This window comes from Zingiber officinale, chromosome 11B (assembly GCF_018446385.1).
Source record: "Zingiber officinale cultivar Zhangliang chromosome 11B, Zo_v1.1, whole genome shotgun sequence".
Lineage (NCBI taxonomy): Eukaryota > Viridiplantae > Streptophyta > Magnoliopsida > Zingiberales > Zingiberaceae > Zingiber > Zingiber officinale.
In genome coordinates this window covers 50896832-50921245 of record NC_056007.1, presented here as the reverse complement: position 1 = coordinate 50921245, position 24414 = coordinate 50896832, and the positions used below count along the sequence as shown (strand labels likewise).

Below are 24414 nucleotides of genomic sequence, written 5' to 3'. Positions count from 1 at the left end.
ACTCGACTAGGAATGATTAAGAGTAGTGTTCCCTATATCATCTCACTATCGATTCAACCAATCGATTGATATAGATAAGAACCTTCTACTCAAGGACGTTATTATACTTAGTTTATTTGACACTAATACAAGTAAGTATAATAACCAAAACAAATGCCTTTATTTATATAAGAATATGATACAACAAGTCCATAATACAATCATCAAATGATTGACTCTAGGGCTCTAACTAACACCGGGGACTAATCCATCGAAGGATTGAGGGTTCGCCCATGTCAAAGATAAATCGTGGAGTAGGAGCAAGCAATCTTCGAACTACATTACATCGATCTTGTTAGCGTTTGTATTCTTATTTAGTTTCATTAGTTCATTAAACACTAACAAGTTGTAGGAGTAAGAATTCAAAGAATACCTATTAACCCCCCCTATAGCTGATCGAATATATTCAACAAGTAGTATCAGAGCAAGGACGTCCTTCAACAGACTAATCGCTGAGAAGAGCACTTTTAACAAAATGACCGGTTCAAGCATTCATCCACCTAAATTCGAAGGAGAATTCTCTTAGTAGAAAAAGAGAATGGAGGAATTTTTTAAACCAATATAGATATTATGCTAATCATGGAAAATGGTTTTGAGATACCTAGAGATCAAAATAATGAGATAAAGGGTAGCCCGGTGCACGAAGCTCCCGCCATGCGGAGTCCTGGGAAGGATCCATTATACGCAACCTTACCCTGCTTTTTGCAAGAGATTGTTTCCAGGATTTGAACCCGTGACCTTTTGGTCACATGGTAACTTTACCGTTGCGCCAAGGCTCCCCTTCGATCAAAACAATGAGATAATCGAGAAAATAAGATGGAGCAAGAAGCAAAGAGAAGAACATTTGGCAAACTAAAGGGCAATGCATCATTTACTAAATGTTCTTCCCCATTAAGAAGTAACAAGGATTGGAAACTATACAAGTGCCAAGGATCTATGGGAAAAGCTAGTAGGGCTTCATAAAAGCACATCAGAAGCAAAGTTGGCAAGGAGAGATCTTCACCGAACTCAACTCAACAACTGTAAATTTGAAAAAGGAGAAAAGGTAACCACACTTCATTCTAAAATTAAGGAGGGTTACTTCATTCTAAAATTAACAAAAATTTGAATGGACTAACAAGTATAGGTGAGAAACTCTTCAACCATGACATCATGATGAAAACCATCAATGCTTTCCCAAGAACCACAACTTGGATTTTAATTGTAAACTCATTTTACATTTCAAAGGATCTAGAGAAGTGCTCCCTAGATGAATTCTTCTCAACAATGGAACTCCACGAAACTAGAGTTGAAGGGTTAGAAGGAGAAGCCTATAGATCAAGGGGAGTAGCCTTCATAACAAACAAAGAGAAGGGTAAGAAGAAGAAGTCTCCATCCCCACCATCTTCCAACTCCGAGGAGTTAAGCGCCTCAATGGATAGCGATCAAGAGATGTATATGGTATAAAAAATGAGAAAAGCATTTATAAATTTTTCTACTAACAAATCTCATGCTAGGAGAAGTTCAAGGGGCAAGAGTAGGACAAGAAGGGTCATTTTCTATAATTGCTAAGATGAAGGACGCATGAGAGATCAATGTCCCCTTTTGAAGAAAAAGGAAGGTAAGAAGAAGATAAAAGAAGAGGGGAGAAAGCTCAAAATCTAAAATCAACATGGAATAATCCATCATCATCGGTGCAAGAAGAATACTATGTATCCCATTTTTCTCTAATGGTAATTGATGACATTGCCTCCACCTCATCCGAAAGAGAAGAGGAAAGGAGCTCGAGTGAGGAAGAGAGGAGCTCAAGTGAAAGGGTGTATCCCATTTTGCTCTAATGGGAACTGATGACATTGCCTCCACCTCATCCGAAAGAGAATAGGAAAGGAGCTCAAGTGAAGAAGAGAGGAACTCAAGTGAAGGGGGAGGGCAATCATCGGATCAGACTTCTCGGTAAGTGAGGTATATAATCTACCCACTCAAACCTTAGTTAAGATTATTACAAGTACAAATAGGGATTTGTTTAAGGCTAAGTGGAAAAACAAAGCCTTGAAATATGATATTAGCATGCTTGAAGAAAAATTAGAATCCATGACTCTTAAGAATAATGATATGTATGCTTCTTCTTGTAGTTTAAATGTATCATGTTTAGAAGAAGAAAATAAGGATTTAGGGAAAAGGTAGAAAACCTCACTAAAGCCCTTGAAAGTTTTAAAATTGGAACTAAAATCCTAAATATGACCATTGGGAGCCAAAGAGCTAGTTTTAACAAAAAGGAATTAGGATGCAAGGGATCAAACAATGAGAAATCCTATCATTGTCTAATGGGCAATTCAAAATAAAAACCATAGATAGAAAATGAATCCCTAAGGAATATTTAATTAACCCAATTAAAAAAAATATTTATTGGGTGCTAAAGTCAATCCTCAAAGGTTAGAGAATTTTGGAATAGTCAACCATAAAAGACTTAATTCAAACTCTTTATAAATGGTTGACTTGAGACTTAAAGGGAAACACTTAGCCTTAGATAGAAATTCAAGATAAAAAGGGGCTAAGAAGAACTTACCTTTATTACATCTCCCAACAAACAATAGCTTGACTTGTTTTATAAATCTAGACAAGGATGTGAGATGCTAGGATGATACATTTAAGTTACTAATGCTTATGACATTTGATGAGTTATGTATTATATCAAATTTTAGTGATCATTGACCAATTATGGAGAAATCCAATGTTTAATTAATGAACATCTTACCCATAGATCATAGTTGAACATTTTAAATATTTTGAAAATAATCTATGTTTTATAAACAGAGACTTAGTTTTTGAAAAACATTGCTCAAAACAAGTGTTCAAAATTCATAAAACATTGAATGTTTTTAAGGATTTTGAGTTTTTATCAAAACTTGAATTTGAAAATAAATTTTCATGAAAATATTTTTTTTCTATTAGAGGAACTTAAAATAAATATATTTTCAAAATTTTATGATTTTAAAAAAATTTTAAAATTTTTTATACATTTCTGAAGTTGGCTTCAAAAATCAAAAATTGAACTGAAAATGTACTAATTGACTATAACAGAGGGCGGCTGATTGGTGGCTAAATTTTTAGCATTTTGACTTGTTTCAGAATTTGATTTTGGATATTTTTAAGTCAAAGTTGATACCATATTGTACTTGGTAGATAAGTGCAATCTTTTTGCTAGTGTCAAAGGGGGAGAAATGCTAAGGTTTAAGTTAGAAACTTTTTAATTCTCCATACTTGAGTAAGAACTTAAAAATTAATTTGATAGAGCATATGTTAAGGGAGAGCTTGGGTTTATGCTTCATGTTTACATTTTACCTTTAATTTTTAAGTATTATTTTCGCTAATTTAAACATATTGTCATACATCAAATAGAGGGAGATTGTGAGTGCAATCGATCTAGATTTGATCGGGTACGTTCATGGTTTTGATGTGTGTGCCAAATACTTTAAGTTATATTTCATATATATTTGATATGTGTGTTTCAGTCATGCAGGACTTGATGAAACACACATGAGCAGCTTGGTGCGACCAAGCTTGGGAAACTCATCCTAGGGCTTGGGTCCTTGAGATGGTGAAGGATGATGTGGAAGGCATCCGAGGGATCGTTGGACAAGGAGCAATGGAGTGGAGCCGAGGGAAGCAGACTTCAAGGCAACGTGAAAGATTCATGGAGAGGAGTTGCGAGCTCGAGTGCATTTGAGGGACGAAGATTGAGGAAGAGGGGTTCAAAGGGTGACTCTACAGAGGATGAGAGTTGAGTGTATAACCAGGACCAGTTGGCTGATGGGTTTGCCAGTCGACTGATGGGTTTGCCAGTCGAATGGTCTAGTTGACTGAGTAACCTGGGAGTGAATAGAAGCATTCTGTTCATTAAGCCAGCAATTAGCAGCCGATTGGTATATTTACCAGTCGACTAGTAAGTGGGCATTGGTGACCGTTGGTAGAATTTCTGATTCTGCGAAGTAGCTGTTGGCTATATCCAACGGTAGCACTAGTCGATTGATAAGTTTTCCAATTGACTGTTGCGCAGGAAATGAGTTGATTAGTGATCAACTCTTTCCATTCTATTTATAGGGAGCTTAGGGCATTGAAGTAGGTTACTTTTTTGATCATATACTCCTAGTCTTTGCCTCTAAGCTTCCAAAGCCTTCAATCTTCTTCCTACATCTAATTCCCAATCTTGTAAAGAAGAAGAGTTTCCTTGTGGGGGTTTTGCTCCATTGAGAAAGGAGCTCATTTAGTCGGAGATTGGTGGGGACTAATCTACCGAAGGATTAAGGGTTCTTCCAACTCAAGGATAAGCTGTGGAGTAGGAATAAGTAATCTCTGAACCACGTTACATCAATCTTGTTTGCATTTGTATTCTTATTTAGTTTCATTAATTCATTAAGCACTAACAAGTTGTAGGAGCAAGAATTTGAAGAACGCTTATTCATCCCCCCTTCTAGCTTGCTTAAGATCCTCAACAGGATTGATGTCTATTGTTCCCTCAACTGGGAACGCGACCTTACTAGATCTCTCCTCTAATTGCTTACATCACTTACCATTGTAGACTTACTTGACCCTTGAGCTACCAGGTCTTCTCCCACTTGGACTTTAATCAATCGTAAGGTCCTCCCTAACCCAACTAGATTTCTTGCCAGCTAATCTAGTCCTCCCTGATTCAATTGGACTTCCTTCTAATCATCTAATCCTCCCTGACCTGACTAAATTTTAGCCTGGTATCTAGTCCTTATCAAGTCTTTCAGTTCTGCACACTTAGTAAATGGATTAGAAAACATAACATCTAACTTTAAACCATTTGTTATTCATCAAAATCTAAATTTAACTATTGGTACTAACTATACTAATACAAACGACTTCAGATTGATATGAAACTAGTTCCTATATGTTCGTCTAGTTCTCTTGATTATATCCATATCCTCAAACGTTAATTTAACATAATATATTGAGAGTAGTGATTTTTTAAACATAAATATATTTAAAAATTTTAATTTATATTTAAAAAATCATTGCTCTGAATATATTAGGTAAAATTGATTTTGAGGGCATGAATATAATCAAGAGAAGTAGACAAACATATAGGAGCTAGTTGCATATCAATCTGAGGTCGTTTGATTTATCAGTCAATTTTGGATAAAATCAGCTGATATACCAAATATCCTTGAATTAACATAAAACTAGTTCTTATGTATTAGACTAGTTCTTTTGATTATATTCATGCATTCAGATATTAATTTAACCCAATATACTGAGAGTTGTGATTTTTTATACATGAATTAGATTTTTCAAACATATTCATGTTAAAAATCATTGCTTTTAATATATTGGTCAAATTGACTTTTGATGACATGAATATAATCAGAAGAACTAGCTGAATACATAGGAATTAATTTTATATCAATCTGAAATTATTTGGTTCATTAATCGATTTTGTCCAAAATTGACTTTGATAATACTAATTTACTTTAAACTTTATCACCAAAAGAAATTAATTCGACTAATGTTAAAAATCAGTCAATTAATTTTCAAACAGAAATTGATTCGACTGTCGATTGATTTTTTTTATTAGTGCACTGGAGAAGTGAGTATGTGATTTAATAATTTTAAAATTAATTACATAATTTGATAATTTCAAAAATATAGGTTGATAAAAAGCAGATTTTTTTAATCTCCTTTTTATATGATTTATTTGCTTGGTGGTGCGGATTATAAAAAAATCTAAGATGAAAAAGAATCATTAGAAAAATGAGGGAAAAAAAAACAAAGACTTTGATGGCTGCAAGTGACGTTGCCTGTGGCCACGAGTTCGTTGGCAACCGCAAGTAATAGCACCATGAAAGATGTTTAGAGGACAAAGGAGAAAGAAATACTTATTCCTCTCAAATTTGAACAGATATATAAAAAAAATAACTATCCACTCATTATAATTAATTTACATTGAATAGATGAAAAAGATCTACAATTGCTTTTCTCTCATCCTCACTTAAACCGGACCACAGTATGACTTGGTCGAGCGACTGGACGAGGAGACTTGTACGAATAAACCAGAGAACAAGCACACGCTTCCTCCTCGTATGTTATGTTAATGACCTCTTCTTGCTATCATTTCACACGCCTCAGCTCCGGACTTTGTCTCTTCCCAATCCCCGCTGCTGCAGCTGCTGGAATCGCCAGGGTTCCTCTCCCTCGATTTCGATTAGGATTCGTAGATGGAGAACACGAGCTTCGTCGCCTGCGAAAAACTCGACCGAGCGATGAACTGGGTGGGGTCGAGCGTCTCCTCGGCCTTCTTCGCCTCCCTCGAGCACTTCTCCTGCATCAACCTCAGCACCAACGATGACGATGAGGAGGAGGAAGAGGCCAAGGATCGACCCCTGATGCTCACCAAGCTGGTCGCCCTCGAGGGGGAGCCCCGCCACCCCGCTTTCGCCCTTCCGATCTCTGCAAACCCTAGCGCCACCGACAAACTCCCCCCTGTGTAGTTCCTGATCCTTCCATTGTCGCTGCAATATACGGAGATCTAAGTCGATTTCTTTGCTTCCTGTTTGTCGTGTGTATGAAATTAGCAACTTTAGCTATCGAATCGCGTGGCACTGCGAGGTTTGATATATACGTGCAATTTTAGACTGAAACCTCTGGGTTGTTTTTTTTCTGCATAACCTTGCATTAGTGTTAATTTTCTCAACTTGTGCATATGAAGTCTGTAAATAAGGGTTGTGTTCCTTATTGTAACTACTACCCGACCATCTACTTCCTGTAAATTGGGTTACTGCTCTTTTGGGATCAGTGTTCTTTGTCGGTGTCCTGTTTGAAGGTTGAAGGTCTTTACTGGTCTCTTTTATTTTGCTGCATGATTGATCATTGATGCTTTGGCATACAAGGTAGAAATAGAACCAATTAATGTGAGGGTTTGTCTGTTACGATTCTGGGTATTGAGAACCACGGGCAGTAGTATAAGGAGAAAGAGAGAATTAAGAGATAGATGTAGAGAAGAGAAAGGAAGAGGGAGATAGACCAATGCTTGCCTCTCCTTTGTTTGTTATGTTGAGTTCCATTCTTTGGAACTTTGACATCGTGAGTTTGAAAATCTTAAATGAAGATGACTAGTAAAGTTGCAAGTAACACAAGAATCAGCTGACTTTATAAGAAAAATACACATCATCACACTAAATAATGACATAATCCAAAAAGCTTGATCACTTACTTGGAGAGCTTGAGACCATTTCCAATAGAAGACTCCTGGAAGGAACAAGTTAAGGATCTAGATGAGAAATGCTACAATCATTCTAACAGTCAAATGCTCAGCTAAATGGACAACACTCTACATAAACCTCTACATAATACAAAATTACAAGTTAGTCTAAGAAGCTTTTAATTGTTTGGTCTTTTCTTCCATTGCTTTCTCTATTTGTTGTTGTGTCTTGATTTTACCATGTCATTCCTTATATCAGTGAGTTCTGTAATTTAGTTACTTGATCTTGTCTTCTAATTTTCAATATTTGTTTTTTGAATTCAATTCTTTATCAAGATTACTGTCAAAATGGCTGAGTCTTTGTCTGCTACAAGGATCGTAACATGATTTGATTTCTTGTCCTCGAGGACATGGTAGACTTCTCGTCTGACACCTTAGTTTTTTTTTTTTTCCTTTCATGAGTTATATGTTTCAGCATATGGCAATAGAATCAAACATCGGAGTAGTTGATCAAGCTTTCAGTGCAATGCCATTTCAGGATCAAGTTGTAAGTTTCTTTTAAAGTTAACTTCATCAGATGTCGTTTTCTTTATAACATAACTTATCTCATCCTTTCTTTGGTGAATACCATGCTCATGGTGTCAAAGTCCAAGAGAATGCAACCCAACATGCTCTACCATTCAGTTCCTAGTTCCTAATAGACAATCAAATTTTGTTACTGGATAACAAGTCAATCATTATACCTTCGGTATCCAATGGTAGACAGACCCTTGTATAATTTCTTGAGCTTTGGTGTTACTCTCCGTAGCAAAGATAATGGAGAATTTATTGCCCTTCTCACTGGAGAATTTATTGTCCTTCTCTTATTGCTAATTTAGTTTAGTGTCTAGGTTCTCATTGCTGAAGTTGTTTGTGCTTCCAGTGTCAATAAGGACAAAAACTGGGTGCAAGTTGATAGTGGATATGGTGTTTGCATTACTTAAAATAGGAGCATCATGTATGTGTTTTCGTGATTATTCAGGTGATTCCTTTGGTTTTTTATCTTTGTTGACTTCATCCAATATTGACGGCATCTTGCTCTTGTGGTTGTTTGAGAATTGTTTGTTAAAGTTACATTGGTTGCTTATTCCTGGGGTATGTTTCCCTACCATTTGTTTGGCGAAATTTTCTTGTCCCTTCTTTATTTGTTTAGCAAGAGTCAAAATTTTTATTGGAAGTCCTTGCCAATAGTAAAGCTTCCACACCAATTTGTTATGTATCTTTGTGCAAGATTAGATCCTTAAGGGATGGAGTTGGAATGGGTGTCCTCCATCAGGATTCTGTCTTTTGTGCCCATGCGCATGTCTGTCAATACTATCTATTTCTATTCAGACTAGCTTAGAAGGTCGATCGATTGAGAAAAAAATACATGCATTGGAGGGTTGATGGTGCTTGTGGCTAAGGCGAGGCTGTTTGGGTGAGATGACAAATGACTTGGAAGAGATCCACGAGACAGATTGGTTGCAGGAGATGGTGAACAAAAGAGAGACAAGAAAATTATTTGTTATACCAATCTTCAAATGTTTCTTTCTTCCATTGCTTTATTTGTCGTCATGCCGGGATTATACCATCTCTTTCCTTTCATCGCCAAGTCTTGTACTTTTCTCTTTCATTACCATGTCTCTAGCTCGTAAATGGTCATAATGCTGTATTCATGTTTCATTGTAGTTGTACATTGTACAGCAAGCTTTCTAGAAAATGGTTTATCATAAGAATAATTTGGTTTTAATGTTGGAAATACATTAGTTTCAAGTTTCTAAGTCTGCAATTTCATGTCAATAAACATATACTTCAATTTTAGGAAAATAATTGTGTACAAAAATTGCTTGCAAGACTTGCACAAGTTTTGGTGGTTGATAACCATTGTCTCACCTTATTTTCAATTTATCATAAGTGATTGCTCTTGTTCTCTCGTTAACATCACCATGCTGTGCTCGGATACTCTGACCTTAATCTGTAGTGATCTGTCATCTTTCTGTGAGCGAACTGAACTTGGTAGGTTTGGTAGATAACTTCGTAGGACCATATTGATTGTTCATGTTTTTTAGCACGAGTAAAGAGGGGGAAATTCGCTTCTGATGTCTCATATGCTAGAATATAGAACGGTTCACGCAATAGATTGATTTTGACTTAGTGTACCATAGTAGATCAACCTGTCAAAATTAGTATTATTTATCGAACTAGCTATTAAATCATTCCGTTCGATTTTTGCTTGTCTCCCGACGACTGTACTGTTAGAGTGTATATTAAAAGTCTAGTTTTTATATAAATATTTATTTAAAATAAAAAATCATAATGGTCAAATACCTATATTTATTTGTTAGGTATAGTTATTCAATTAATTTATATTGTAGATAACATGGTGTGTGGTGTCATACACAGAAGATCATGTTATCAATTCTTTATAAATTATAAACAGTTACTCACGACTAAGATGGAAAGGAACAAACCATTGGAATAGTCATAGTGTAATTAAATATTAGTTTATCTTGATTAATAAATTACACTAGTACACTCTAAGTGTATTAAGTAGGACCATTTTAGGTAAGTACTTTGACAATGAACCTTCGGAAATGAACCAATCACATCTTTGGCAGTCTAAGGCTAGGTTATATTAACTTGAGTAGGATTCAAAGGATAATAACCAATGAACTCTTGGGTTCATTGGTAGTGGAAATCTTTTCAACCTGCGGGTCTTATTTGGAAGGAAAAATAACTAAGAAGCTTTTAAATCTAAGGGGTATAGAGCCAAAGATATGTTGGAATTGGTTCATTCTGATTTGTGTGATCCTATGACTATCCAGACAAGAGGTAGTTTCGAATATTTCGTCTATTTTATAGACAACTATTCGAGATACAGATACATTTACTTGATGCGCCGCAAGTCTAAGTGCTTTGATTAGTTCAAATAGTACGAGGCTGATGCGGAGAAACGTCAAAGTAAAAGTATCAAAATACTACGGTAAGATCGTAGTGATGAGCACCTCTTAGGAGAGTTTAGGAGTATCTTATCAGAAGTTGGGATTCAATCCCAACTGACTACACCTGGTACACCCAAACAGAATGCTGTAGTAGAACGAAGGAATATGAGTCTTATGAAAATAGTTAGATCAATAATAAGTTATTCAGAATTATCAAAATTTGTTTTGAGGATATACATTGGAAACGGAAGTGAACATAGTACCTCCAAAGTCAGAACTCTCTATTCCCATAGAATTGCAGAATAGGCGTAAGCCTAATCTAAAGCATATTCGGATTTGGGGTAATCTAGCACATGTGCTGAAGGGAGATACTGATATGTTGGACAGATGTTCACTTATTTGTGGGTTATCCTAGAGAAACGAAAGAAGATTTATAGTCCTAAAAATCAGAAGGTCATGGTTAGCATCAATGCTTGATTTTTAGAAGAGAACTATGTAATGAACCACTAGCCCATAAGTAAATTTGTTCTTAAGGAAATAAAAAGGGACACGTCTAATCTAGTACCAACTGTACAAGATGAAATATCACAAGAAAACTGCAACACGTATCACAAATTATACATAATTGTAGACAGTGTCTTGTCGTAGTGGGAGGATTGTTAAGCAACCTAAAAGATTCATGTTTTGGGGAAGTCTTTGGACTTGATACCTGGTGAACATGAACTTGATTCTCGGAAATATGATAAAGCGCTCCAAGATAAAGATGCAGCATCTTGGCAAAGAGCAATGAATATAGAAATATAATTTATGTATTTTAATAAATTCTGAGAGCTTGTAGAACCACCAAATGGTGTAAAAGTCATTGGGTGTAAATAGGTCTACAATAGGAAAAGAGGGATAAATAGGAAGGTAAAAACTTTCAAAGCAAGACTTGTTGAAAAAGGAAACTTTTTCGTCGGTAGCCATGCTTAAGTCTATCCGGATTCTTTTATCTATATGGACTATGAGATTTGGTAAGTGGATGTTAAGACAACTTTCCTTAATGAAAGTCTTGAAGAAAATATCCATATAAAGCAACCAGAAAGGTTCATCACAAAGGGCAAAGAGCATCTTGTGTGTAAGCTCAAATCAGTCTATGGACTGAAGAAAAGCTTCAAGGTCTTGGTTCATCTGGTTTAATGAAGTAATCCAGACCTGTGGATTTATTCAGTGTCCAGATGAGTCTTGTGTATACAAGTAGTGTGATGGAAACGTGGTGGTATTTCTTGTACTATACGTAGATGACATTTTTGGTAGTTGGAAACAATATTAAAATGTTGTCAGAAGTAAGAGTATGGTTATCCAAACAATTCGATATGAAGAACTTAAGAGAATGAACACACATTCTTGGGATCAAAGTCATAAGGGATCGCAAGAAAAGAATGTTATGCTTATCCCGAGCTTCATACAATCCTTGCTCGTTTAGCATGCAGAACTCCAAGAAAGGTTTCTTACCTTTTAGGCATGGAGTAGCTTTATCTAAAGAGATGTCTCCGAAGACATCAAAGGAGATAGAGGACATGAAAGTAGTTCCTTACGCTTCGACTGTGGGAAGCCTAATGTATGCAATGCTGTGTTCGAGACCGGATATCTGCTTTGCCGTGAGCATGGTTAACAGATATCAAAGTAACCCTGGACAAAGACATTGGACTGCGGTAAAGTATATATAAAAGTACCTTAGAGGCACTAGATATTATATGCTAACTTAAAGGCAGATAATTTGCTCCCTGTGGGTTGTACGAATTTTGACTTCCAATCGGATAGGGACAATAGTAAGTCAACCTTGGGGTTTTGTGTTTACTTTAGGAGGTGAAGTCATAACTATGGAAGAGTGATAAGCAAAAGTGGTTTTTCGGACTCCACTATAGAAGCTGAGTAAGTGGCAGCCTCTGAGGCAGTCATAGAAGCTGTATGGCTTAGATACTTCATGATGGACTTAGACATGTTTTCTAGTTTGCCTAAAAAATTATTACAATTTATTGTAATAATAGTGGCGCAGTAGCAAACTCGAAGAAACCATAAGTCCATAAGGCAAGTAAACACAGTAGAGCGCAAGTACCACCCAATACGAGATATCGTATAACGAGGAGAAGTTGTTGCTGCCTAGATTGCATCAAATGATAGCCTGAGAGATCCTTTCACTAAGACCCTTCCGACGAAAGCTTTTGATCGGCATGTGGAGGGGATGAGAATCAGATGTATGGTAGCAAATATGGCAGCTTAGTCTTTTAGTATAAGTGGGAGATTGTTAGAGTGTATATTAAAATCCTAGCTTTTGTATAAACATTTATTTAGAAATAAAGAATCATAATAGTTAAATACCTATATTTATTTGTTAAGTGTAATTGTTCAATTAATTTATATTGTAGATAACATGGTATGTGGTGTCACACACAGAAGATCATGTTATCAGTTCTTTATAAATTATAAACAGTTGCTCACGACTAAGATGGAAAGGAACAAACCATTGGAATAGTCGTAGTGTAATTAGGTATTAATTTATCTTGACTAATAAATTACACTAGTACACTCTAAGTGTATTGAGTAGGACCATTTTAGGTAAGTTCTTTTTATACTGATTTGATAAAAGAACTAGACCTTAGTTATTATGGAAGTGTGTGCTCTTAATCCTAATATAATAACAAACACAATATTTAGTATTTATTTCTTTGACTTATCAATGGGTGAGATTTAGCTCGATAAATCAATAAGCCCGATAAGTTGGGAAATGATATTACTTATAGTGTGTGTTGTTGATTATAGAAGGAAACTGTGTCCTAGTAATTTAGGTTGAGAATGACCCCAAGAGGAGTTCATAAGGATTGTTATGTTAAACCCTACAGGTGGACTTAGTCTGACATGACGATGAGGTTGAGTGGTATTACTCTTTTACCAAGATATTAATTAAGTGAGTTGTCAGTAACTCATTTAATTAGTGAACATTCGACATCTTAATACAGGGAGACTAACACACTCATAATAAGAAGGAGCCCAAAATGTAATTTGGGATTAGTGCAGTAGTTCAATAATAATTCTTTAGTGGTATGAATTATTATTGATGAAATTAAGTTGTGTGTTCAGAGCGAACACGTGAAGCTTAATTTCATCGGGAGACCAAAACCAATTCCTCCTCTCGGTCCCTATCGTAACCTCTTGTATATAGAGAATTATACTCACCTATACCCACTTCTTACCCATCCTAATGGGGTCGGCCAAGCTAACTTGAAACCCAAGCTAGGGCCGACCAAGATCAAAGGATTGAGCCAAGTTAATTGGCCGGCCATAGCTTGGAGCCCAAGCTTGATTGGCCGGCTATATTAAAAAGGATTTTATTTTTATTTTTTTAATGTGGATATCATGGTTTTAAAAAAGAATTTAAAATTTAAATCTTTCCTTTTATAGCATTCTACAAAGGATTAAGAAAAGATTTAAAATCTTTCCTTATTTGTAAATTGAAAGGTGGATTTTAATTTTAAGAAAACTTTCCTTTTTTAACCATGTTCATGATTTAAAAGAGAGTTTAAAAAATTAAATATTCCCTTTTATAAGTTTCTACAAAAGATTAAGAAAAGATTTGATATCTTTCCTTATTTGTAGATTGAAAGAAGATTTTAAATTTTAAAGATAACTTTCCTTTTTGGAAATCATCCACATGTTTAAAAAAAATATTTTAATTTATAAGATTTCCTTTTTACAAACCACCATGAAGGGAAAAATTATTGGAGAAATTTTTTATAAATTTCCGGAAACAAATTAGGAAGTTTTAATTCTTGTGTTAATTAAAACTTTCCTTGTTTTGGAGTTTATAGTGACCGACCATGATATGTGAGAAAAGATTTTTAATTTTAATTAATTAATTTTTTTTTTCATGGCAAAAGAATTAAGGAAGTTTTTATTAAAATTTCTTTATTTGCCAAGACTAAGGATTATAAAAGAGGGGGTAGAGGTGCCTTCATGGCTAACGACTCTATTCTTTTCTTCTTCTTTTTTCCTCCTTGGTGTGGCCGGCCCTAGGGTCTCTTCTTCTTCTCTTCTCTTCCTCCTTTGTGGCCGACGACATCAACACAAGAGCAATCAATGGTGGCCGGTTCTAGCTAGGAGAAGAAGGAGAGAAAGGAGTTTTTGTTTCTAGCATCTCTTTGAGCTTGGTGGTGGTGGCCGAACCTCTACTTCTCTTGGAGAATTATGGTGGCCGAATTTTGCTTGGAGAAGAAGGTGACTTAGGTGGATTCTCATCGCGGTAGATCGTTGCCTACACAACGTCCGGGATAAGAAGAGGAATACGGTAGAAGATCGTTGTCTACACCACGAAAGGAGGTTTCGTTCTTGCATCCCTTGGAGTTTGGTGGTGGTGGCCGAACCTCATCCTCTCTTGGAGTCTTGTGGTGGCCGAACCTTGCAAAGAAGAAGAAGCTGTTTGGTGGTTCTCGTCTCGGAAGATCGTTGACCACATAACGTCCGAGATTAGAAGAGGAATACGGTAGAAGATTAAGAGGTTATTTTTGATTACAAAGAAAGGTATAACTAGTAATTATTTTTCGTATTATACTAGTTTTCTTTGTATAGTTATTTTTGAAAAATACCAAACACAAGAGGTATATGATTCTAAAGTTTTCGGATTTGTTTCGAAGTTGTGTTTCTTTTCTTTTATTTTTCGAATTTGTGATTCGATTGTTCTTTTTGGTTAAACTTAGAGTTATTTAAGGAAATTAAATATGAGTTTTCTTTAAAAGGCTTTGTCTAGGCGGTGGTGATTGCTCCCATATCCAAGAAGGTCATGTGCCTCGCCATGCAGTCCTGGAAGCCAATTTTGAAAATTAATATTTAATGAAATTAATAACATAGGTGGATTTGAATCAATAGTGTTAAGTTCCGCTTGCGATTCAAATCTAAACCATTAAAAACAGATAAGTTAAACTTGGAATCAATGATGTTAAGTTCCGTCTGCGATTCCTAATTTAACTTCTAAAGAACACAATAGGTTATTTAAGGAGATGTTTGACACTTGTACAAAATTTTTGTACAGTAAAATCGGTATGATTTTCCTAGGACTAACCAACATGTGCATCTTTTCAGTTTCACTTTTTCTTACTAGACATAAACCCTAGGATTGTTTTATTGAAGGACCATTAGCAACAGACACAAATGGGTTTGAACCATATCTCAGTCTATTTAACAACAATTAGTGTTGATACCGTGACACAGTAGTAACGATGCAGTTATATGTTTTTTAGAGCTACAAATCTCAATTTACATATGAGACATTTGGTGCATTTCAAATCGTTCTATACACGTCGGTTTAATTGAAGGTATTTCTATTTACATATGATGATGAAACATTTTCCTCTTGTAGAAAGCACTGATGAAACCTGTATCATTTGTACAGCTTACATTCTTATTGAGCATGTAAGATTTTCAAAAACATTTGCTCCCGTATATATACTCAGTCTTCGGTCCAGGTAACATAGGATGGAACATTTTTGTTTTATCTATTGTTGATATTCTGTTAGTTATACTAGTTCATTTATTTAAATTCCTGTTTACTCTGGTTTGTTAATTTCAAACCAATCTCTTGTCCAAGTATTTCTATCCTTGTGTGACAAAAGGTGATTCGTTCGCCCCAGCGTCTCCGTCAACTTGTCCTTAGGTCAACATAGAGGAGGTAAATCACGGATGGCTACTAGCCATTAGTGCAAATGGTCAAGACATGGGGGAGGTTATGCTCGGTCACGCCGAGTTTCGACCCCAAGACCTTATCTGGCAACACCTCATGTTTTAATCATCGCACCGCCCCGAGAGGACCCAAGTATTTCTATCCTTGGTTCACAAAGAGATGGTCAGTTCAGTCCTATTGAAATTTTCTATTAGCTATCAAGTAAATTCTTAAAATTTTCATTAGCTATCAAGTAAATTCGGGAAGCACATATGAGCAATGAAGCACATATGAGCAATCAGGATAGTTCAACACCGTAGATGTTTATTTATATTATGTGAGAATTGAACTCTTATTACTTGAAAAATTTATCTGTCTGTTATCATTGCACTAAGTCCTGGGGCAATCTCTGCCTCCCCTTCAATTTAAGGAAGATAAGAAATATGAGTGTAAAATAGAAAATAAAAAAAACCCAAAACTATTGGCGAGGAGAAAAGTTACCAAACTAGAGAGGTATAAGAACAAAATGCGTACAAAACACCTCAGAGGCAATTTCTATTCTATCAATACTCAATAAAACAATGGATTTTAAGATCTTATTTATGTTTGAGAGGAATCCTCCCAATCCATTACAACATCTTAGCAATGAACATAGGCAACAACTTCAAGCTTGAAGATACCTTTTGAATTCAAAGCTCTCACCAACTCGAGCTCGATCTGACTAACCTTAACTTGAATTTCATGTGTACACTTAATCAACTTGTTAAATATAAATTTTTTCCTTCACCACAACTCTTGGGTGATTAATATTGATAGGCAATTTCAAATATAGTCTTATTTTGGCCCCTCTTGTGTATGAGAAAAACTTTCGATTAAAAGGGCATGTTAGGAATTTTACAAGGGGAATTGCATTTGCCTCTCTCAGGAATTTTGGGGGGATCTAACAAAAGGGCAAGATCGTTTAAAGTTTGAGGGGCTAAAGTGAAAGTGTTTTCCGGTTTTGGGGAAATAACAAAATCTTACGAACCAAAAGCCCATATTTTGGGTTCAGTCGTGAGCGAGTCGAGCAGCAGCGAGGAATGGCGGACTACGGCGAGAGCGAGGGGGACACCAATCGGTTCTTCGTCGCCGTCCATGTAGGCGCTGGCTTCCACTCTCCTACCAACGAAAAGGCCTACAGGAGAGTGATGAAGCGCGCCTGCCTCGCCGCCGCCGTGGTTCTTCGCACGGTATTCTTCGCACCTTTTTTTCCTTTCCTGGGAGTCGCCCTTTTTCTTCCCCAACGTTTTGCCTCACTATGTTGTTGTTGGGTTGCTATCCTGAGGGAGGAGCAATTATCTGGTCGATTGAATCCACTGTTCTGGCTGCGTTTGTGAATGTCAATGGCTGTTACAAGTTGAATTTTTTACGTGGAAAATAAACCCAAGTAAATGAAAAATCTAGTCCACTTAGTCTCGTTTTGCTTATCTATTTTTATTATTAATGCTATTGTTGAGAGTTCTGACCTCCAAACTACAAACGGACCACCACTTCGGAAATTGCATTTCTATTTCTTTGAAAAATACCACATATGTAACTACCTATCTACTGCCCAAAACTAAATTAAAATTATTTTTCATCATGATTATTGATAATTTATTAAATTTGTATTTATAATTTTCTTAATTACTTAAACATATAATAAAACATTAGATACCTCAAATGACTGTCTTTCATGGAACTTAAAGTTTTGCTACATTGGTTTCCATGAATAGTCATGTCAATTGAAACTTGAGCTACTAGTTATGAACTCCAAATGAATTTATACATTTTTAATTTTAACTTTTGCAATATGCTTAAATTGAAATGAGATCTATGAAAATCATTAATTTTCCCCATTGCAATTTTTCCTTTTCGGAAAAGAGTTTTTTCCTTAATTGATAACCTGTTGTTTGGATGGTTGGTCTGCTTGCATCACTTGAGTTTTATTTCCAATGTAATATGATATACTGCCATGCAAGGTTTATCATCTTGGTATTGTACCTATATGAGTCTGCGTTGGATATTGTGTAGATGCTATATGGATCAGCACACTACAATCCAGATGGTCCTGTAACTGGGTGTTTTATCTCCATAACCACTGAGACAGCTAATTATGTATAAAATGAACAGAGGTTATTTTTAAGTTTTTTTTTTCTAATTATTGTTTAAAATTTAGGTTCTTACCATCTCCCCTACACACTGTTCTCTAAGACTGAAGCCTCTCTCTCTCTCTCTCTCTCTCAAACTAGTCATTTGTTCATCATTGCAGGCAGGACCCAATGACAAATGACATAGACTGAGCATTAGGCAGCAGTATACCACTTTAAATTAGTTGTTATACCTTTTAAGAGTACAGCAGGTGGTTCCTGTGGACCATCTGAAACTGGATATTTAAGAATCAACATCATATTATACTGATACTTGCCTCTTGTTTTGAGTGGTATACATGGGTTTCTAGACCATGCTTCCATGGATGTCATGCCCCAGATAGTCCCTGCTAGAAGAAATTTCGACAGCATTTCCCTTGTACGGGTGATAATATGAAACTTTACTACAAGCCCTCCGGGCCACACAAACCTCGGCCAACACGGCCGGAACTATAAATATAAAATACAACAACAATCAACGCAGTTTATATCATCTCAGCCTCTGGCTGGCACAACCATGCAGTTTATTTGAAAACAACCTACTCCACTATTACGACGGAAAACGCATAACACAACAGAGAAATCATCGTAGCGGAAAAATAAGTAGTAGACCAAAACTCGATAAAGATCATTGAGTACAATCCTACATCACAAGTATATAGAAAATATATAACAAGTAAACCAAATATCCAAAACTAAAAAACCCGTCGCAACAGGTGGTGGGGGACTAGCGACTGGAACCTTCTGACAGCATCAACCTGAAATGGTAATAAATCAACGGGGTGAGTTCAACAACTCAGCGGGTATCGGGCTGACATGCATAATAAGAATTTACCAATAGTAATAAATATGTGTACAGTCTCCTGGAGTAATGGAAAATGAAAAACTGTAAGAAAAGGAGAAGCTGTACTCACCAGAACCTCCTATCAGAATAATAAGATCGTCAGACTAAAAGTAACATGTCCTGTTTGCACGTCAAACATATGCATCCACCAAATATGCAGCAAATAAAGTGCAGCAAAACACAAGCAATAAATACAATCATGCATATGATGCAAATGACATGTTCTGGTCACCCTGACGCTAGTCAGTCATTTCACACACGATGGTGAGACCGAGTGGGTAGGACTATGACAACTGTGCACTCTGCCATCACTGCTCCTGATGAGTGACCGAGTGGACAGGATGCTGTCGGAGCACACCTATCCTCCTACCCCAAATTATAAGTGGGGGAGCTCAATGCTCTCATCTCCCTGAGACAATCCAGAGAAGGGATCCCTGTCCTGCTACCACACTGCAGTCACACTACCCATGAGTGGATCAGCGGAGCACCGACAGAGCAACCTGCTGCAACACAATATGCCTGAATAAAAACCACTAACCCATGAGTGGCTGTGTGTGCAGATCCATGTAACTGGCGATGTGTTCAACAATAATGGAGTCGACAATCGCGCAGCATGCAATCATGCGAGATGGTGTATGACACTAAGCATGAAGATCCTGACCATATCTACCTCCATAAAACATGTACCAAAAATAAATAGCTCAAATAAAAAGATCTAGGTACACATATTAGATATGAAAACTTCCTAGTCTGGTATATCATAAGGTATGGTATGTCACTACCTCTATGAGCATAAATAATCAAGAGGGTAATGAATGCAAAATAGGTAAGCAAAATCAAGCATGCAACAGGTAACAAGTAGTGACATACCGATGCAGATATGAATATAATCATTACTACTCGTTAAAATCTACTATGCATATCAAATGACAATATCTAAAGATAAGTCTAGGTACCCGCCTCCAAGAAGTGGAGATCGTCTCCGAAATAGACTCCACGTCGAGACGCTCGTCTCAAATCAAAGCCCTGTAACAACATACTAATTAAGCCATGCTCGCAGATATCCAATAGCTTAATCAAAATTCCTATTAACCAGGAAACCCTAATTTTATTCATTGATCTCGGTTAATTAAATAAATCGGATCTAACCCGAAGCTTAGATTAGATCCAACATTTTAACCCTAATTAAATATAACTCAACGGTCAACTAGGGTTAGTTTCCTTAACCCTAATTATTCCATCATTCAGTTTAAACCTAAATCAATTCTACACATGAACAACTGACCTTATCAACCTCCTTCTTTTAACTCCTCAGCCGAAACAAAATCGCCATAGCAGTTTCAAAAAGCCCTGAATCAAAATCAACATATCCGCATCAAGGCATTCAACCCTAATTATCACGAAATATCCACTAGAATCTATCATCCTAAAACTTTCTAGCAAGTCAACATATATTAGCTTAAAAACTTACCTAATCTAAGGTGCCCACTGGTGGAACTCGGCCGGAAGGGTTTACTGTCCGAAAGATGGTTTACGGATATTGTAGTTGAAACCAACTGGTGTGGCTCTCCTCCAACCTAAGACACCTCAGATCAACACCATATAGAGATCAGGAACCTAATCACAACTAGGGCAGAACACCTACCTCCAAGATCGCCGACAACCAGAGAGGAAGGAAAGAATCGGTACAGTGAAGAGAGGCTAGGGCTCAGAGGAATCGGTGCAGTGAAAAGAGGAGATGGCAGGGAAGAATCGGAAAGAGGAAGGCCTGGTGGTGGCTGCTATGGTTCCTAGCCCGGCAAAGGAGAGCTAGCGGCCGGCGATCGGAGCAGCACCACTAGAGCCTGAGAGGAGGAGACGCTGCCTCAAGGCCGATGGAAGTCCAGCGGCTCAACCCTAGTGACGACGGTGTGTGCGGCTGTGAACAACTCCCTTGGCGTTGGCTGCTCGCGTGGATGAACGACGATGAGTAGAGGAGGAGAAACAATCAGGAGGGGAGATGGCGTCGGCTAGGGCATGCGAGGAGAGGGATCGGCTTGGGTTTTGTACGCTCGGGGAGGAGGAGCGTCACGTTGCCGTCGGTTGAGGAAGAGGATCGGTTGGGGGAGGCGAAGAGCTCGGGGAAGAGGTGGAATTGGCGTCGGGCAGAGAGGGAAGGATAGGGCACGACATGGAAGAAAGGGAAAAGAAAAAGAAAAGGAAAAGGAAAAGAAAAATAAAACTTTTCCTCATTCAATGGGGTAGCCTAAAACAGGTTTTCCCCTAGCCCCAATATTTATCCCCGTAACCTACACCATACGGCCTCCGAAAAATTCCTAGAAAATTTCTAAAAATTCCAGAAAATTCCCTTAAGGTTATATTTAGGCGCCGTATTTTACAATGGATATATCTTGTACTCTAGTTTTCTAGGTTATAAGATAATGCATGAATTAGTAACTTCTTTTTATTATTTATGCCTTATGATTGTAGTGTTCAGGGAGTGCTTGGTTGGAGGGAATGGAAATGAGGAATGGGAAAGGGATTGAAAGTTAGTGTTTGGAATGTTAATATTTGGAATGGGAATGGTGGGGCCCACGGATTCAAACCCCCAAATATGGGATTTGGCCATTACCAAGTAAAATGGGGGGAATGGGAATGGTGGGGTCCACGGATTCAAAACTCCTCATTCCCATTCTTACTTCAATGAATCCCATTCCTAATCCCATTCCCTTCCACAAACCAAGCACCCCCTCAGTTTGTTTGCCATCCAATTGAAACTAGTTTCTTTTCAATTTGCTTTTAAATTGTTTATGTTCTACTTCAGGCCATGTTGTGTGGTTTAGCTGATGTTTTCTGTTGTTTCTAGGGTAAAGGTGGATGCTTAGATGCTGTTTCAGCTGCCATCCAAGTGTTGGAGGTATATTTGATACCTTTTTTGACTTTTAAAAATAATTTTCCTATGTAAGCTAGTTTTTTTTTTTTCATGTAACTTGGCTGCTAAATGCCTATTGCCTTGTATTTTCATGATAATTCATTTCGTGACAATTCATGGCAGCTATACCTATGGCCTTGTATTTTCATGGAAGAAAAACATGTGAGACTACCTGCTGCTTTCAGACATTCATATTATATATTTTCTCGAGACATATTCATGTAATCACTACAATTTCATAACAAATGCAGACCTAAGATCCTTGCAAATGTTCAATGTCAGAGAGGGAGAGGGAGGGAGGGAGGGAGGGAGAGAGAGTTGTTACCTGAGATGGGTCCTCGTTGTGATGATCTCCTCAAGAGAAATGAATTCAAAGCTAAATTAAACACCATTTTCATTCTCATCAAATGGGTTGGGCATGATGTGTAAGACTGTAGATACTTGTGAAGAAACTTGGTATTTTGCTCGATAACTCATGTTTGTATGTTCAATAGTAAAAGAATATATAAAATAAATAAGTTTGAACACTAGTAAGCTTCGTTTGTTAATGATTATGTAAAAATTTCATGAACAATTTATGAATAAACTTATTTATTAATTTAAGAAAACTTAATTATAATTTTTTTTCAAATAAATAAAATTTATAATTTTTATAACTTAATTTTTTATCATAATATATTTAAAATAAAAAATAATAAAAGTTTATGTTTAACTAATTTATAAGGACAACAAATTTATTAGTTGATTTTGATAAAAATGTTGAACTCGATAAGATTTTTAACAAACAAGTTCGGTAAGTAAATAAACAAGTTTGAATAGGTTAGCTCGGCTTGATAAGTAAAGAAGTATTTTAATTAACACTTGTATGTCACGGTAAGTAAAAGGAAAATAGCTTTTATAAGGAACCAAGGCAAGTAATGCTTAGGATATTTTATTTGGTTTGGTAAACCTAACTTGTTCAATCCCAATGAATCACAATTTTTGTACTGAGTGTCAGATATGCAGGCCACATGATGAAGTGGATTGCATATGCTATCTATGTCGCTGCCTAGATAATCTGGCACTGCATAATGAAGACGACTGCATGTTTCATATGCAACGCAGTCCTTATGCCTGTGCAGCTGCCACTTAAGCCAATCTTTAAAAAGTTGATATTACCAAAAAGATGAAAACTTAATATTTGGAGTTATAATACATTGAATTTCACTCATGATGAGAATATTTGTAAATTATCAACTTTTTAGTAAAAATGATTATGCTGGTAATATTTGTAAAAAAATCTTCCTCAGCAATTTTAGTGTTCACATTCTATGAATTGTTCAGGACCTCCATATTATGACCAGTGAGATGTATAGTTGCATACCCATTTCTGGTTTATTGGTTCACTATCATTACAAGGGTATGACATAACTAAAACATCCGTGATACATACTTTTTCTTTTTATAGGATGATCCAACCACGAATGCAGGCCGAGGTTCAAACTTGACAGAACATGGTCATGTAGAATGTGATGCAAGTATCATGGATGGGTGTTCTGGAGCTTTTGGAGCAGTTGGAGCTGTAAGAGGTGTTAACACGTTTAACTTTTGATTGAATTTTAACAACTTTTTTTGCCAGAAGAGACTCAGGCCTTGATCCCTTTATTCTCATAGACCAGGTGTACGAAATGCCATTGAAATTGCTAGAAATTTGGCTAAAGAACAGACAACTGGATCATCCTTGCTTGGTCGAATTCCTCCAATGTAATGTTATATCAATTTCAACAAAAATGAATGTACATGGTCTTTTTATAGATATTGATTCTGTTTCACATTTGGTGCTTCTGTATATAACTGAGTGCTTATTTTATTCTCATAGCCCTCCAACTTAGTTTCTCAAAAAAATTACTTTATCTATTTAGCAACTATGTCTGAGTGATGTCAGCGATAGTCTAAATTCAGAATAATATTACAAAGTAACACTGACACTTTCACATTGATGACCTTGCACTATTTTTTTTGTCAGTAAGGTTCCTGCTCTTAGAAATTTTCATGTATTTATATCTTTCATGTGCATTGTTTCAAACTTCGGCAGCTCATGGTGAATGTAGTCTGATTTGTTCAATTAGCTAGTTATTCGCCTGATGCTTTTAGGATCATTTTAATAGTATAAAACTTGGCAAGTTGGCCCTATCTGGATAATCCAAGATTTTATACTGGGAAGGTTGGTTGCAACTGAAACTTGCTACAAGCCTACAATCTTTTTAGAGATTTATCTCTCTTGATTTATTTTTAGCATATTTGATTAATAATCACAAGTGTTCCCAAATTTTCATGCAAATTTGGATGATATTTCTGTTGAGTTAGATGTATATCATTGCCATCAAGCTGGTGTTTGCTCAACTATTTAGGGTTGTCGAGGTGAATCTTATTCTCCATTGATTAATATTTTATTTGGTCTACCTCCACACTTTATGCACTTTATTAAATTCAACACTTCTAACTATAAAATTTTTGATTGTCTCTGAACTTGTTATTTTCCCCACTTGAATTTCCTAAGAATAGAAACTGCAGAATTTTTCTTTAACACCACATCTCACACAAGGTTGCTAAATTGTAA

At 36.4% G+C, this 24414-nt stretch overlaps 2 protein-coding genes across 2 annotated transcripts in view; both read left to right on the top strand.

The window, feature by feature from the left end:
• Window positions 1–6097: 6097 nt before the first annotated feature.
• On the top strand, window positions 6098–6834 carry LOC122035141. Its single transcript, XM_042594530.1, has one exon. The coding sequence runs from the start codon at window positions 6258–6260 to the stop codon at window positions 6528–6530; it is 273 nt and encodes a 90-aa protein (XP_042450464.1). The 5' UTR covers window positions 6098–6257; the 3' UTR covers window positions 6531–6834.
• A 10093-nt stretch (window positions 6835–16927) lies between these two features.
• Window positions 16928–24414, top strand: part of LOC122033659 (putative threonine aspartase) — a 31741-nt gene continuing 24254 nt past the window's right edge. Inside the window, exons 1-4 of the mRNA XM_042592750.1 lie at window positions 16928–17121; window positions 21750–21800; window positions 23263–23383; window positions 23474–23558. Coding sequence (XP_042448684.1) covers window positions 16972–17121; window positions 21750–21800; window positions 23263–23383; window positions 23474–23558 — 407 coding nt within the window. The 5' untranslated portion in view covers window positions 16928–16971. The remainder of the gene's footprint in view (window positions 17122–21749; window positions 21801–23262; window positions 23384–23473; window positions 23559–24414) is intronic.